Genomic DNA, 17,326 nt, shown 5'->3' on the forward strand with positions numbered 1-17,326 from the left:
GAGTTGCTGTCACATTCAGGCTAACAGGGCCAAATCTGTATGCCCGATTGATTCCAGAGTTTTGATTCTACATTCATTGGATTTGGTGGTGACCTCAGCCTTACAGCCCAGACTAATGTGTAAATGTGTTCTCGCCGTCAGAAAGGTGTGAAGCGGCGGCGGCGGCGACAGAGACATGTGGAGCTCAAACGTCTGTAGAGGAAGCAGACACCTCCACCTCCAGACATGACCTGTTTCTCTGCTGCTTTTACTGCTGTTCATGTTTGTCTTGAATGGAGCAGACTGCAGCAGCTGCTCACTTCATATTAATATATTTAATGAGGTGTGTGACTTGGGAACTTAGCATTCCACCGACACACAGGCGGAACGTCAGATTTTTTGCAGTTTTTTTTTCTTTCGGAGGCTGTGACTGTTCAATTTTAAGCCTCGGTAGACAATATATGTCATTCTACAGTTTTACAATGTCATTTAGCAGACGCTTTTATCCAAAGTGACGTACAAATGATATATGAAATTAGAAGATCTGAGGAATCCATTGATACCAACCATGTCATGATATGTCATATATGAGAGGTATTTATCCTGCTCAATATGGATTTTAATATTTAGTGCTGCAATGACTCCCATGACACCAGGCTTGACATGACATCTCCAAACTCAGTTGGGTTTTTTTCTGATTCAAAGGTGAAAAAAGTCTGTATGTTTAATTAACTTATAAAATGTGACATAAGTTGATATTTCTAGTTTAATTATTTATGTATTTACCATTGTGTTAATTTCCCTACACTGTAAAAAAAAAAAAACAACTGTTGTTTTTACGGTAAAAAAAAAAAAGGCAGCTGTGGTTGCCAGAACTTTACCATAATATATACGGTGCAACTTTTCTAATATTACGGTAAAGTTATATTAGCACTGTTGATTTCCCGTTTAAGATTGCCATTTTATTCCATATTTTATCGTAAAAAAATACATCAAAAGAAACACTCTTCTGCCATATAATTGACAAGAAAATACTTTATAAATGCTGCATAAATTAAAGATTTTACCATTAAATACTACAGTATATTTTTGTTAGAGATATGGTGTTTAGTACATTTAACAGTGAGAAAAAAAGTTTTTTTTAACAAAAAATAGATGCAAAAATTACAGTGTTGGCTTGTATATATATTACAGAATATTTTTGTTACACACACAGTGCCAGTGTATTTAACAGTGGAGTAATGGAGTGTTTTGTTTTTTTTAAACTGTAAAAAATACTGTTTTGGCTGATATATACATTTACGATGTTTCATTGTTACTGAAACTGAATTAACTCATTTATCATTTTACGGCCTTTTACTGTCATGGTTTAGCAGTTTTTCATCGTAAAATCTACAGCCATTTTTTACAGTGTATCTAGTTACTTTCCTATTTGATTTTCCTTTTATTACTTCAGTTCCATTTAAAATTATTTCAGCAGCCATAGTTGGATATATTTAACCAGCTGTTTGTACAGGACCATTTTATCTGCTCCTCCAGAGTACAAGCAAAAAAGAAATACATTTTCACCAAACCAAAACTAAACATGTTAAACTCATCTGAAAAACGAATATCACTTCATCAAAGACAGACAGAGAGTCTGTTAAAAAGGTGTCAGCTTTACCTTCTTTTATCAGACTGATCTTCCAAAAATCACAACGTGCAGGATAACAGGACAAACGACACCGTCTGCTCATATCCGTGACCCCAGTCTCACCCCGTCCTCTGACTCCTCTGATCAACGGCAGATAAAGGAGCCGTTAGACATGATCTCACCCTCACGCTGAGGATCAGGTGTTCAGCTGGATATCTGCAGTGTGACGCCACTCAGGTGGTTTTGTGCTGAAGTCTTTAAGTCATATTTATATTATAAAATCTGTGTATTAACCCTCTGAACTCAATCAGTATATATCAAATCTGTAAGTCATTTTCTGTAAGTCAAGTGCCCACAAGTCCCCCAAAAGTTGGAAAAAGAAAAAGTTTGCTCCACATATTCTACATTTTGATCTATTTCCATGTTTCCAGCCTCTACTGTCCTCTCCTCTCTGATCTGTGTAAACACCCTCCCCTGTCCTTTCCTCTCTGCTCTGTGTAAACAGCCTCTCCTGTCCTCTCCTGTCTGCTCTGTGTAAACACCCTCCCCTGTCCTTTCCTCTCTGCTCTGTGTAAACAGCCTCTCCTGTCCTCTCCTGTCTGCTCTGTGTAAACACCCTCCCCTGTCCTCTCCTCTCTGCTCTGTGTAAACAGCCTCTCCTGTCCTCTCCTCTCTGCTCTGTGTAAACAGCCTCTCCTGTCCTCTCCTCTCTGCTCTGTGTAAACAGCCTCTCCTGTCTGCTCTGTGTAAACAGCCTCTCCTGTCCTCTCCTCTCTACTCTGTGTAAACAGCCTCTCCTGTCCTCTCCTCTCTGCTCTGTGTAAACAGCCTCTCCTGTCTGCTCTGTGTAAACAGCCTCTCCTGTCCTCTCCTCTCTGCTCTGTGTAAACAGCCTCCCCTGTCATGTCCTTTCCTCTCTGCCCTGTGTAAACAGCCTCTCCTGTCCTCTCCTCTCTGCTCTGTGTAAACAGCCTCTCCTGTCCTCTCCTCTCTGCTCTGTGTAAACAGCCTCTCCTGTCCTCTCCTCTCTGCTCTGTGTAAACAGATTCTCAGTGAATATTTGTCATGTGACCGTTGGTCTCAGCAGAATCAATCATGTCTTCACTGTGTCTCTGAAGAGCAGAATTTAATGTTTTAACAGGATGTTTTTAGTGCAAACACTTTATTTGGTAACTTTTTGCGAACAGAAACTTTCGTATGCTATGATCCATTCAAGAACCGTCGGAAATTCCAAACTCTGACGATGATGCCTATTTATGCAGTTTCTTTCTCTGTAAACTGTGGATTTCTGACGATTTTTTAAAGAAAACATACTTTTCAAACATATATATATATATATTTTTTTTTTCACCTATATGACCTAATGATAATTTATTTTTTTATTCTGTTTTACTGGATCAACTTTTTGAACCAAAAAGAAACAAAGAAAAACCAACATAAATGTGATCTTGTGATTGTGTGTGATCCTGTCATCCAACTCTGGTTTTTATTCTAGTGGGACTCTATTTTATTTGTGTCTTGTGTGTTTAGTGTAACAATTTTGGTAATTTTGTGTCTTTTGTTGTGTCTTTTTTAGTTATTTTGTGTATTATTTTGGTAATTTTGTGTCTTTTTTAAGTCATTTTGTGTCTTTTTGTGTCTTTTTTGGTAATTTTGTGTCTTTTTTGTTCATTTTGTGTCTTTTTGTGTCTTTTTGTAGTTATTTTGTGTATTTTTTTGGTCATTCTGTGTCTTTTTTAGTCATTTCGTGTCTTCTGTGTTTTTCGAGGTAATTTTGTCTTCTGGTTTTGTGTTTGTGACTCTATTTTATTTGTGTCTTGTGTGTTTAGTGTAACAATTTTGGTAATTTTGTGTCTTTTGTTGTGTCTTTTTTAGTTATTTTGTGTCTTTTTGTGTCTTTTTTGGTAACTTTGTGTCTTTTTTGTTCATTTTGTGTCTTTATGTGTCTTTTTTTTAGTAATTTTGTGTCTTTTTTGGTCATTTTGTGTCTTTTTTAGTCCTTTAGTCCAACATAAAATGTGATTTTGAATCTTTTTCTTAATTTCAAAACACTATCATGCGCAATAAAGAATTTTAAATGTTGCAAATGTGAACAAAGGTGTCAAATCTAACATATAAGAGGGTTCCATCCAGTTCTATCATTTTATACTAAATATATTTGAGCTTGTCTCCAGTTTTACTTGGTATATCATCATCAAACTGAAACTGGCCTCATGGAGTTTACAGCCAGAACTTTAGAGGTAAATTTACAGTAGGGCTCCACGCTGCTTTGTTTTCTAGTCTGGATGTGATGAAGAAGTCTGGATTTGGAGCTTTTGGAGACTCCAGAGGGTTAACACATGGATGTCTGGGATTGTGATCTAACTTTTCTCTCCTCTCTTCCAGCCCTGCAGGTTTGGCCGGCAGCCCCGTCATCTCCGATATCTCCCTGATCCGCCTTTCACCCGCCGCCGTTGCCACTGGCGAGTCCCCCTTCAGCCCGCCTCACCCCTACGTCAGCCCCCACATGGAGCACTACCTGCGCTCCGTGCACGGCAGCCCCACCCTGTCCATGATCTCCGCCGCCAGAGGACTCAGCCCTGCTGACTGTAAGTCCTCTCCATCTCCATCTAAGTTTCTCTGAGCTTATTTTAATATTATTTCAGTGAATACAGCCCTACAAAGGCTAACTGCAGTAACTACGCAAAAGGTAAAACTGAGAAAAACTGCTTTAAAGTTTTTTTTATGTGTTTTGACTGACCAGCCAAATGGGTAATAGGTAGATAAGTGGGTAACACTGTACAATAACCCTAATTTATAAATGGTAAACAGATAGTTTATTAATGTTTAATTATCATTTATAAAGCATATATAGGCCATTTAGAATGGTAAATACATCATTTATTAATGTTTAACTAACTAAATCATTTATATTTGGCAAACAGATGGTTAATTAATGTAAGTTAATAGTTAATTTACCATTAGCAAACCAATAAATTATAATTTATACTTTATAGTTGCACTCATTATAACATTTTAACACAATATTAAGTCTGTTAATGATTTTGAAATGATTCATTTACCTTTTTGAAATTGGTTGAAAACATTTAAAGATTAAATATGAATAGCACTTTGTAAATGGTTAATAATTGGTCTATAAACCATCTATAAACATCACTTAGTTGGTTATTGTAAAGTGTTACCGGTAAGTGATATGACACTTATTTCTACATGTTTGGATGATTTAATTTTTATGCTCAAAAATCATGATGATTTATTTGACCTTTGACCCCAAAAACATACACAGCATTGCTGTAAAAGGTTCTAATAGTAATGATAAACAGAGTGCAGTAACAACAGTTTTGTCGTCTTCTTTTAGCTTTTATATTTTGTTTTCAGTGAATAAACATTTTCAAATTTATTTTGTTAAAAATGTATTTAAAAGTGTTTAACAATCCTATTCAAAGATTTGTGTATTTTAGACTTAATATGATAAAGAAATGTTATATTTTAGTCTTAATATAATTTTAACTCACTTTTTTACTTCATCACTATCTACATTATAATTTCCCTATCAAATAAACTTATAATTTCTATTATTTTTATGTTTAAATTAGTATATATATCCAAAGCAGATTGTGGTAAGTGCAATTACTGCTTGGTTTTGAGTTGGATTTTGTGGTTTTTATATCATTATTTCTCTGAAATAAAGCAAAATTGAAATCTAAAACTTTGTCACAAGATAAAACAGACATCAAGGAGTTCCTTTTTAGTTATTACTCAATTTTGACAAAAAATGGCTTTATAGGGCAGAATAGTCTGACAAATAAGACTTTTCTTCGCTTAGTAAAGTTAACAATTTCAAAAAGCTTTTGTTGCATTTTTTTTCTTTCTAGTGAGCATTTAAGTGTTTTTAAACCTCCAAAAGAATGCATTCAGCTTTTTGTTGTTACTAGAATTTATTTTATATTTTATTTTGTGGCTGTGGAAACAAGATCATTTAAGAAGAAAATAAAGGGGGTAAAAAAAAGAGAAATATATCAATTTTTTTTGCACAAAATCAGACTTTTTTCAGATTTGTCTAAAAAAACATAGATTTTTTTATTTATTACTTCATTTCAAACCTTTAGATCTTTAGAAATCTGAGAAAGAGATGTTAAAAAACATTTCTGATTATTCCATTTAATTTTACAAAGCATATTAAAGGTTTATCAGGTGATCAGTGGAGATGATTTTTAAGTCACCTTTTAGCTGAAAAAACATCTCATCTTCTCTAACTATGTCTCTAATAATAAATAATGTGAGTTAATATTTTCTTCAGTTTTTTTATTTTACATGTATTTATTTGTTTTTGCATTTTAGATTTATTTTACTTGTATTTAAAAAAAAATTAATCACTTTATTCATTATTTTTACCTTTGCATTATTTCTCCAATATTGTATATTTGTATCAATTTTACATTATTATCCTTGTTTTTTCAAATATATTTACATGTTTCAAATATATGTATTTGTTCTTATGGTTTGTTGATAAACCATATATGGCATATAAACATATTTATAGGGTAATTTCTTTATTTATTTTGGATTTTGGCAGCTTCTGTCCTCCATAAATAAAGTGTAGTTGTTTCAGTGGATGAAACGTTGACCAGAGGATTCTTTAAAAAGAGAAACAGTGCTGGCAAGTACTTACACGCTCCCATTCCCCAAATTCAGCAGGACGTGATGACAACTCTTTCCTCAGCGCTGAATTACAATAACAGATTGGAGCGCGGCAGCGGGACGGGGAATAAATCTCCTTTTACAGTCTGTCAGTGGTAATGTGGCCGTGCTTTTAAACTTAAATAAGCGTCCAGGCCTGAGATCTGCCCCTGATAAAAGAATGCAAATAGCTTGATGAAAGACGAGACGGAGGCTTTTATGTGTTCCAGGTGACCTTTCTCTCTTTTTTTCGACACAAGCACCTGCACTGTGAAAAGAAAATCATAATAAAATGGTAAAAAGACGGTCACCATCAAATAACAGTAAACAACTGTAAGTTATTTATATATGTATAAATAGGGAAATTAAAACAAAGGTAAATGCATAAAGAATTCAAATAGAAATATCAATTTATGTCACATTTTATGAGTTAATTTAACAAACACATTTTCTTCAACTTTCAATCAGTATAGTGTTTATATACACTGTAAATAAAATCTGGTAAATTTACGATAAAATACCGGCAGCTGTGGTTGCCAGAACTTCACTGTAAAAATTACAGTGAGTGGGTTTTCTACTGTAAATTTAAATGTAAATATCAGCAGAAACTGTAATTTAAACTGAATGATCACATTATTTTTAGGGTAATTGTGTCATTGTGACATCATGGTATTTTTCCATTAATTTTACCTGAAATTATTTTTATACTTTTACAGTAAAACTGTGTGTTTTCTACAGTTTTTCAAAATTTTTGTACTATTCCTTTTTAAGTGTCTACTATGGTGATATGCAATTTTTAATTTTACACCCTCTTTCTCATGTAATTTGACAGTGTTTTACTGTAATTTCTACAAAAATGTTTTTACTATTATATATTTAAAACATTTTTTTTTACTATTATATATATATATATATATATATATATGTATATATATACATATACATATGTAGGATTACTACATTTTTTTCTTTAATACAATGGTAAGTGTATGGCAACTGTTTTTTTATGATTCATTTTTGCTTTTTTTTTCATTAAATTTAAAATTTTACTGCATAAAAAACAGACAGTTGCCTTAATTTTTATATTCAGCAATATGGTGTGAATTTTTACATGGAATTCACTGTAATTTAACATTCAAAACCATTAAGATATTGAATAATAATCTTAAAAAAACAACATGTAAAATAATATGGTGAACTTCTGGAAAATACTTTTTTTGGAACTATAGTTTCATGTGAAAAAGATTTCTTTTTTTTCTTTTTTTAATCTTTTGTGTTGGCTTTGTCTACCTGCCCTGACTTTTTCCTCCATATCCAGAAGTTTTTAAAAGTGGAGATGTGATGGTGTAAGAGCAGCTCTGAAGTCAGCACATGCACAGAGTCTGCTCTGCTTCAGGACAGGAGTCTTAATGTGAGGGGACGAAGGCAGGAGGAAGAGGGCCAAGTGTAAAACTAATTCATATTAAACTCTTATTGGTGCTGACACTTTAAAAGCTCTTTACTGGGTGCAGATGTTAACGACCAGGTTAACACATGAAGTAAAGCTTCTTTTAGGAGAAGACAAACCACACAGAGACTCAAAAATACAACTTATAGATATCAACATTAACTTTCCCCAGTTAATTAGAACATTAAGACGATTATTTATGGTACGACTATCTTTTTTTAAATCACTCTGGTCCCCTGACCTCCGAGTGAAAATGGGTTCTACTGGTACCCACAAGTCTCCTCTTTATGCTAAAAACATGCAGCTTTTCTCCTGCAGTAAAATGTGTTATTTGTCCTGTTGTATGTGAATATTTCTGCATCCTGGGGTCCCTAAACAGTCTGTGAGTTGCATAAAGAGCCCAATTTTATTTTTCAATCAATCAATCAGACTTTATTTGTATAGCACTTTTTATACAAAAGAAATGTAACACAAAGTGTTTCACATAAAAAGGAGAAAATAATAATTATAATAATAATAATAAAAAAAACATAGAAACACCCAAACACCCTCCACCCCATTAAAAACAAAGCACAAACTGAGGAAGCTCCATCTCAGCATGGAGCAGTGAGGAAACACTGGAGGCAGGTTAGAAATTAATTAGGTAAAATAAATCAAAATAAACTAAGGTCAGATAAAATAAAATAAAAAGCAAAAGTAAATAGTAATAACAATAAAAAGTTAAAAAGCTAGATAGATAAAAAAGATAAAAACAAGAAATAAATAATTAAAAAGTAGAGCACGATTATATATATAAATAGGCTAATAAATAAATAAAAGAGAAGTTGTTGTGATGCATGAGCAAAGGAATATTTAAAAATGGTTCAAGTAAAAGCCAAATTAAAAAGATAAGTGTTAAAAATCTGAACAGTCTCTGATGGCCTCAGGTCTTCAGGTCTTCCACCAACGTGGACCACAGGGACAAAACGACGCCTCACCCTGGGTTTTTGTTCTAACTTCTGGTATTATTAAAGGCCAGAAGACCTGAGGGTCCTCCAGGGTTCATAGGATAAAAGTAAATCAGATAAATAGGCTGGACTAAGACCATTAACAGATTTATAAACCAGTAAAATAATCTTAAAATCGATTCTGAAACGCACAGGCAGCCAATGCAGAGACTTTAAAATAGGTGTAATATGAGCTCTCTTTCTGGTCTTTGTCAATAGACGAGCAGCTGAATTTTGTAATAACTGTAATCGATCAAATTTTTTGTTAGGTAGACCAGAAAGTAGAGCATTACAATAGTCAATTCTACAGGTGAATAAAGCATGCATCAATGTCTCTGTATTAGCTTGAGAGAGGAATGGTCGTACTTTGGCAATGTTCTTAAGATGATAAAAGGCAGTTTTGGTAATATTTTTAATATGGGGCTCAAAGCAAAGATCACAATTAATGATAACTCCCAGGTTTGTAACTTTTGAGAAGGGTTAAAATTCAGTGCTTGGAGTTTCATAGTTAGTTTCTCTCTGTGTGCCTCGGTACGATTATATGTAATGATGTCAGACCTCAGTGTAAAAATGAGCTTCTGCAACCTCTCGGACAATCACGTTTGGTGGGAGCCCCTACATGGGCCGTTGCACATCAGTGACCCCGCCCCACCGGCCTCTCAGTCCATTCATGATCTCCTCAGCAGGAACTCAGCCTGTTCCCACTCCTCCTTCATGACTCCCCCCTCTGTTTCCTTTCAGTGGCCCACGAGCATTTAAAGGAGCGCGGGCTGTTCGGGCTCCCTCCTCCTCCCGGGGCCAGCCCGGCAGAGTATTACCACCTGATGGCGAGCCACCGAAGCCCGTACGGCGAGCTGCTGATGCAGGGGGCAGGGGCTGCAGCGGCAGGGGCCCACCTGTCTGACTACATTACCCCCATCGACGGTGAGTCAAAAGAATCAGAATCCCCTTTATTGTCATTGCACAAAGAAACAGGTACTAGAACAACAAAATTAACCATCAACCCGTCCAAACGTATACTTACAACACACATACAATATGACAGAGGTGGACAGGATAGGGAGACAGAGATGAAAGAAAAGAAATACAGCACAACATGAGGAGAGGAAAGGACGAAAAAACAATGAAAAAAAACTTGGCAACATAAGCACATACACAATACACTTCACAACATGAACAGACTTATGTGTCCGAAGCAAATGTGCATTTCTATGCTGACGACACATTGCTGTGGATCAACTCTTGTTCAGGCTGTTGAATCTTTGCAGAAAGCTTTGTTAGCTGTACAACACTCATTAATTCACTTGAAACTGGTTCTCAATGCTGATAATGTAATGTAATGTAAAAAACATACATGTTTAATGTAAAAAAGCGTCTTGTCACGGCAACATTTTTATCTGTGTTGGATTACGGAGATCTTTTGTACATGAATGCTGCTGCTCAATGTCTTAGAATGATTTATAGTGTTTATCATGCTTCTTTGAGCTTCATTACTAACTTTAAGATGTCCACTCACCATTGTGAATTATACTCTGGGGTAGGATGGCCTGCTCTGGCCACTCCAAGGGCTAGTCATTGGTATACTTTCATTTAGAAGGCAATATTGGGATTGCCGCCTTCATACTTTTGCACCTTAATTGAATTGATTGACTTAATTGAATAAAAAAATGCCACAGGAGAGGGGGGAGCCAGCATAGTTAAGCAGCCATCCAGTCCTGTAGCTATCACAGTGCACAAAAAAAGTCAAAATTATGAGGAAATAGTCAAAATAATGAGAAAAAAAATCAAGTCACAAACAATTGTCAAAATGAAAAGAAAAAAGTTGAAGTCACATGAAAAAAGTCAAAATGACAAAAAAAAGTAGAAATCATGAAAAACAGGTCAAAATGAGAAAAAAAGTTGAAATCACGAAAAAAAAGTCAAAATGACAGAAAAAAATTAAATCATGGAAAAAAGGTCAAAACGAAAAGAAGAAGTCGAAGTCACTAGAAATGATTCAAAATGAGAAAAAAAAGTTTAAAAAATGGAAAAAGTCAAAGTGACAAAAAAATTTGAATTAATGGAGAAATCGTCAAAAGAAAAAAGTTGAAGTCACATGAAAAAAGTCAAAATGACAAAAAAAAGTTGTTTGTTTGCATATCTGCGTATGTGTGGGAGTTCGGATGTGTAAGCCTGAGACCCGCCTTTGCACTGCTTCTAATCAGTCAGTATCTTCACTGCTCTTGCAGCTTTTTAGCCTCTTTCAGCCTTGTAGAACCTGATAATGTAATAAATTCCCGATAATGTAATAACCCCGATAATGTAATAAAAATCTGCACTTGAGTCCATTGAAAATGTAATAAAACCTGATAATGTAATAACTTCCCGATAATGTAATAAAGTGCATTTCCCAATAATGTAATACACTTTTTACCAATAATGTAATAAAGTATAACATTAATGGGAGGTTATTACATTATCAGGTTAGCCTTCATTTCGCAAATCCTGATAATGTAATAATTCCCCAATATTGTAATAATTTAACAGCAGACCACCCATTACTTGGGTTCAAGTGGTGATACTGTGTAGGCAACACTAGCTCAAGAGCTCTAGCGCCACCAACAGGTCAAAGTTGAATGTTTATTAACTTTTGACCTGTTCATCCGTTTTTCACAAAGGATGTATCACTGGAACCCTCGGGCCAACCCGAGCTCAATGCATCCTCAATGGGTTTTTTCGGCCATATTGGATTTTCCGCCATCTTTGATTTGATCAAAAACCTTCCATTAATGTTATACTTTATTACATTATTGGTAAAAAGTGTATTACATTATTGGGAAATGCACTTTATTACGTTATCGGGAAGTTATTACATTATCAGGTTTTATTACCTTTTCAATGGACTCAAGTGCAGATTTTTATTACATTATCGTGGTTATTACATTATCGGGAATTTATTATATTATCAGGTTCTACAAGCCTGTTTAAGCTTATAGTTTTGGTTCTGCTCTTCTACAGGGACAAAAAAAGTCAGGACAAAAGTCCGCTCTGGACAGCTCGTATTTAAATTAGGGGCGTTTCGGCGAGTAAGACCCGCCTCATTCCGGATATGGGGCAGTAGTGGAAACAGCCCTAATACTACCGGGAACTCTCTGTGCAGAAGAGCTGAGGTTCTGCAGAGAAACAGATGACATAAATGCAGAATAAGAAGAATTTACACACTGCAGGTGGATAGTGGGTAGTGACAGTTAGTGGATAGTTGTAAGAAAGAGAAGGTGAACGTGACACATTCACCTTCTCTGTTCTGTCTGTCCACTGAGCTGCTCTGACTCTGATTAAGCAGAATGAAACTCCTGTGAGTGCGTCGAGTCGAGGTGGGTGATGAAACAAAGATCACAGGAGAGGCGTATGAATAAAAAAAAGCCTTGTATACATTTTTCATGTCAAACATCTTCAAACGGCCGAGATTCCTTCAGGTGTCGTGTTCCCTGAGCCAGCACTTTTACATAAACACCCAGGACTCACTGTGCCGCCGTGACATTTCCAGCACCATTGTACCGCGTTAGCTCACAGCGGGTATATTTAGTGTCATAAACGCCGACTTTGATCCGCCGCTTCGTTCTGCACCTTAAAAGGACGGCCGTGTCTGACAGGAAGTGATGATGAACACCAGAGAGTGGAACACCATCGCTCCACTTCTCTTCCTCACTTCACCTCAACAAGCAGCTTCATTTTACTCATTGAGGCCTTGTTTTTCACTGCAATATATAAAATCCTGCAGCTTTATGGAAACAGCACAATCATGGCTGGAAGAGGAAATTATTTCTTTATTGACAATTGAGGAACATTACAATCATGAGGTCAGACAAAAAGGGATTTCAAGAAACAAATGGCATGAAACAAAGAACTAATCAGGAGATAAGTAGTAAAAAATAATGATTAAAAAAAAGAAAAAAAAGAAAAAGAGGTACATACATTGGCGACGCAGAGAATACGAAGTACATAAAGTCTATGCATTCACTGATAATGATTTAAAAAAGCATATAGTTATTAGAAATGAAGGTTATACATTCATCAGGCTGTCATAATATTGAAGAAATAGTTCTTTTTTTTGTCTTTTACAATTCTGAGAGACTTAAGAAGATAGTTGAATTCATATAGAAACAACGTAAACTTTGGCTTAGCTTTGAGAAATCTGTGTTTGTGTACAAAGAACTTACAAGAGAGAATTAAGAAATTGGTTACAAATTCAACAGATTTGTTACAATGAGTAAAATAACAAAGAACATCTTTTTTGGTGAATAGGTATGAGACACCAAGAAAGTTAGATAAATGATTTCTCAAGTCCATCACTTAAACATGTCTTTTGTGCAGTATAACACAGTTATGACATAAATCATAAAAAAGGAGGAAAAAGTTGCATTTTTGATAAATTACTTTTAAAAAAATTTAATAATAAAATGGCACTTTTCCAAGTGTTCACAAGCGTCACAAATGTTGGGGGGGGGGGGGGGGGGGGAATGACGTTTGCTCCACATATTCTACATATTTAACTATTTCCATGTTTCCAGCCTCTCCTGTCCTCTCCTCTCTGGTCTGTGTAAACAGATTTTCAGTGAATATTTGTCATGTGACAGTTCAGTTTAGCAGAATCAATCTTGTTTTTAACAGGATCTTGTTATTTTGAAGGCTTTATTTTTGGACACATTTTAAAAGACACATGTAGAATAAAGTGTTTCTGAAAGAAATATCACTATTTTAAGCTTCGGGCACAAGCTTTGATTACTTTTTCTAATGGGAACGTTCGTAGCCAATAATCAGTTCATGGACCTGTCAGAAAGTTCAAACTCTGACGATAATGTCTGTTTTTACCATAGACTGTATATAAATAATGGATGTAGTCAGCGTGACGTCTCCCATTGGTTTGTGGCCCGTTGGAAGCATCGAGTTCAGCGTTACACTCGTCGGAATCTTGTGTCGCCATCTTGTTTCTGATACGGGGAGCAGACCATATTTGGTTATGACATTATAACTTTTTTGACACGTTGCCGTGGATACGCATTGTTCTGCTTCTCTCCTGATGACGGCTCGCCATGTTAGTGACCTGTCAATCAAAGGTAGCCACACCCCAAATCATACGATTCTTTATCTTCTATTTTCTTCTAATGGGGCCATTATTAGAACTATTAACATCGAATTGTCTTGAAGAACATTTTTTTTCTAGTGATTGAGACCATAGTGTTGTCCTAAAAAGTTTTCTAGTGTGGCATTGAAATGAATGGACAGAAACGCCTTTGCACTTTTCAGGTGGACCGATTATACTGGAGCACCAACTAGCGTTCATGAGTCCAGACAACAACAAACCACAGTGAACATGAAGGAAGAAGCTGATGAGACGCTTTGGTTGGCCGCGTGGATGATGGGACATTTAGTTACTAAAAAACAACGGATGGAAGCGTCGATAAGAGCATGGTTGTGTTGCTATGCAACAAGGAATTCACATATCACCGCAGCACATCTAGCCTCAAGTATCACCTCAATGCTAAACATATAGCAGCTAGCGGCTAGTGTGGTAGCTAGCATGGATTGTGTTTTACTTCAAAAACCAAAGTATTCTAGTTTACAGAAGGTCTACCTACCTATGGGCTACCTGGATTTATGAAATGTACTATATTTCTAAATATGCTATTGCTACACTTAATGGTGTAAGGTCTGTTGGACTTGAACAAAAAAAAAGCTGCTTAAGCTTATGTATTCAGTCATTATTCAATGGTATACCAAAAATCCATGTGAAAAAAATTACTTCTCACTGTTCTCAGGTCAAATATTTATAAAATGCGATTAATTTCGATTAATTAATTACAAAGCCTCTAATGAATTAGATTAATTTTTTTAATCGAGTCCCGGCCCTAAAAAACATAATACAATACAACACAGTGAAATATAAAATCTAGAATTGTGCGGTATTTACCAGTATCTGTATAAATATAAATATATAAATATAAATATGGTGCACAGCAGTCAAAGCTAATCTAGCCAATATTGCACCTCTCCATGAGGGGGCATGGATGGATCAGACAAAGGAAATAAAGGAAACATTTATTGTGACTTTTTTGAATCTGGCACCCAACAAATACCCCATTACAAAAAACCTAAAACTAACACTAAAACTAATAAAAACTAAACTAAAACTAAGCATTTAAAAAAAAAAGAAAAACTAAACTAAAACTAGCAAACTCTCTCTGAAAACGAATTAAAACGAACTGAATTTAAAAACAAAAAATCACAACGAGATTAAAACTAAAACTAATGAAACATCCAAAACTACTAGCCTGGCCCCGAGCATCACAGTGGGAGAAACCCTGCCTGCAGGGCTCGGTGGTGGAACACACGGCCGGTGTGGGTTAAAGCGTTCTCTGCAGCTTGTGAATGAGCCTGTTGTGTCGGAGGCTGCCAGCGGCGTGAAGCCAGCTGTCACAGGTCAGCTTCCAGGCGCCCTGAACACTGAGCAGCCGCCGCTGACGGCAAAACAAACGGAAAGCTCTCTTGGCTCCGTCTCGCCAAAAATGTCATTGTAAAGTTATTCACCGACACTTAGGAGAAACATCAAATGCACAAACATTTCACTGCTCGACACGCTGAGGGGAGAGGGAGTTTTTACATCACAGCATATTACAGAAGCCTATCACTTCCTGTTTGTCATGTTTGCAACTTTATTTTCATGTGTCAAAAAACTACAGTTTCCCTAAAAGGCATGAAAACGTTTTCAAAGGTAGAAAAAACTCAGTGTAAAAACTCATCAAGTCACTTTTACCTGCAATATAAAGCTATAATCTACACATTAATGGTCTTGATTGTTAAATCATAGTGTATTCTACACTGTAAAAAAAATCTGTTTAATTTACAGTAAGATACTGGCAGCTGTGGTTGCCAGAATTTCACCGTAAAAAATGTTTTGTGTGGGTTTTCTACTGTAAATTTAAATGGAAATGTCAGCAAAAACTGTGATTTAAACTGAATGATCACGTTGTTTTTAGGGTAATTGTGTCATTGTGACATCATGGTATTCATCCATTAATTTTACATAAAAATTCTATTTTTTTTTCAGCAAAACTGTGTGTTTTCTGCAGTTTTTCAACAGTAAAAGTAAAATTTTTGTGCTTTTATGCTTAGATTTACGGGAATTAAAAGTGTCTACTACGGTGATATACAATTTTTAATGTTACACCCTATTTCTGATGCAACTTGACACACACAAAACATTTTTTACAGTGTATGTTAAAATACAAAAAATAAACATAACTGGAATGCCCTGCTTAGCGTGCTGCCCCCACGACCCGGCCCCGGATAAGTGGAGGAGAATGGATGGATGGATGGATGGATGGATGAATTAAAAATGAAGGCAAACTTTTGTTTACTTACAGTAAAAGCTTAATGTAATGTTTATATATTGCCATGACAAAACGAGGCCGCAGCCAACCCCCGAGCACTTTCTTCTGTCATATTTTACTCAAAGCACTGCAAAAAAGGTGTGTCTAAAAACCAGATAAAAACACTAAATCTGAGGGAAATGATCTTGCTGCATGGACAGATAATTTCACTTGACAAGATTTCTTAAATTAAGATGATTAAATCTAGAAATAAGCATGTTGAACGCTTAAAATAAGAAATTAACCCTTAAAACAAGATCAATTATGTAACACTTCTAAATCTAAAGTTTTTTTTATCTTGGTAAGAAACAAATAATTGTCAGTGCACTCTGCTGGGGCCAGTTCATCACTGCTTGCAGCTTTAATTTATCTTGTTCTAAGAGTTAGTTTCTTATTTTAAGTGTTCAACATGCTCATTTGCAGCAAGATCATTTCCCTCAGATTTAGTGTTTTGTCTTGTTTTTAGACACCTTTTCTGCAGTGAGGGTTGCTCCAAACTAAACTAAAGAAATGTTCTGCACATCGAACAGCAGGTCGAACACAACCTAAAAAACTCCAGTTTGTCCCTTTAAGCCTTCCTCGAGAGCATTTCTTCTTCTTCTCCTCTTTTTCCAAATGTTTCCCAGCAGCTGTGGCATCGTTTGAACCTGCAACCTTCTGGTTTCAAACAGTTCAGTTACATACAGACCACAGTGGCTCCGAGAGCCTCAGGGGCTGCAGCGCGCACACACACACACACAGACTCACACACACACACACACACACACACACACACAGTAACCCTCCTCGTGGTGGCTGCTGATATAAATCACAATGGAGGAGGCGGGGGCTAGCGAGCGAGTGGAGTCGGGCTTTTCCATTGGTCCATTTATCAAAGGAAGTGGCACATTAATAAACACATCTCCCCAGAGGTGAGAGGAAGTAACAGAGACGAATACGATCACCGATAACAAAAAACACACACCTGATCTTCCAACACCTGCCCCCCCCCCTCCTCCCCCCCCCCTCCCTCCTCCATGCCATCACCATCACATCTCAACTTTAGCTGGCTAAATGTCCAAATTAGCGTCCCCTGACAGCAGTAATGTCTTCTGTAATAAAACACGTCCCCCGAGAAACAGACGCTGATCTTTCAGCCTTCTGTGGATTTGTTATATCATCATTTCACATGTCCCCGGATAAAAGACGCGTC

General features: G+C 36.1%; 1 protein-coding gene across 1 annotated transcript in view; it reads left to right on the forward strand.

Annotated features, from left to right (window-relative positions):
- The first annotated feature begins 3,997 nt into the window (after positions 1-3,997).
- LOC131962994 (zinc finger protein GLI2-like) overlaps positions 3,998-17,326 on the forward strand; it is a 50,125-nt gene continuing 36,796 nt past the window's right edge. The window contains exons 1-2 of the mRNA XM_059328119.1: positions 3,998-4,200; positions 9,467-9,649. Of these exons, the coding sequence (XP_059184102.1) occupies positions 4,119-4,200; positions 9,467-9,649 (265 nt within the window). The 5' untranslated portion in view covers positions 3,998-4,118. The remainder of the gene's footprint in view (positions 4,201-9,466; positions 9,650-17,326) is intronic.

This window comes from Centropristis striata, chromosome 24, assembly GCF_030273125.1.
Source record: "Centropristis striata isolate RG_2023a ecotype Rhode Island chromosome 24, C.striata_1.0, whole genome shotgun sequence".
NCBI classification, from domain to species: domain Eukaryota; kingdom Metazoa; phylum Chordata; class Actinopteri; order Perciformes; family Serranidae; genus Centropristis; species Centropristis striata.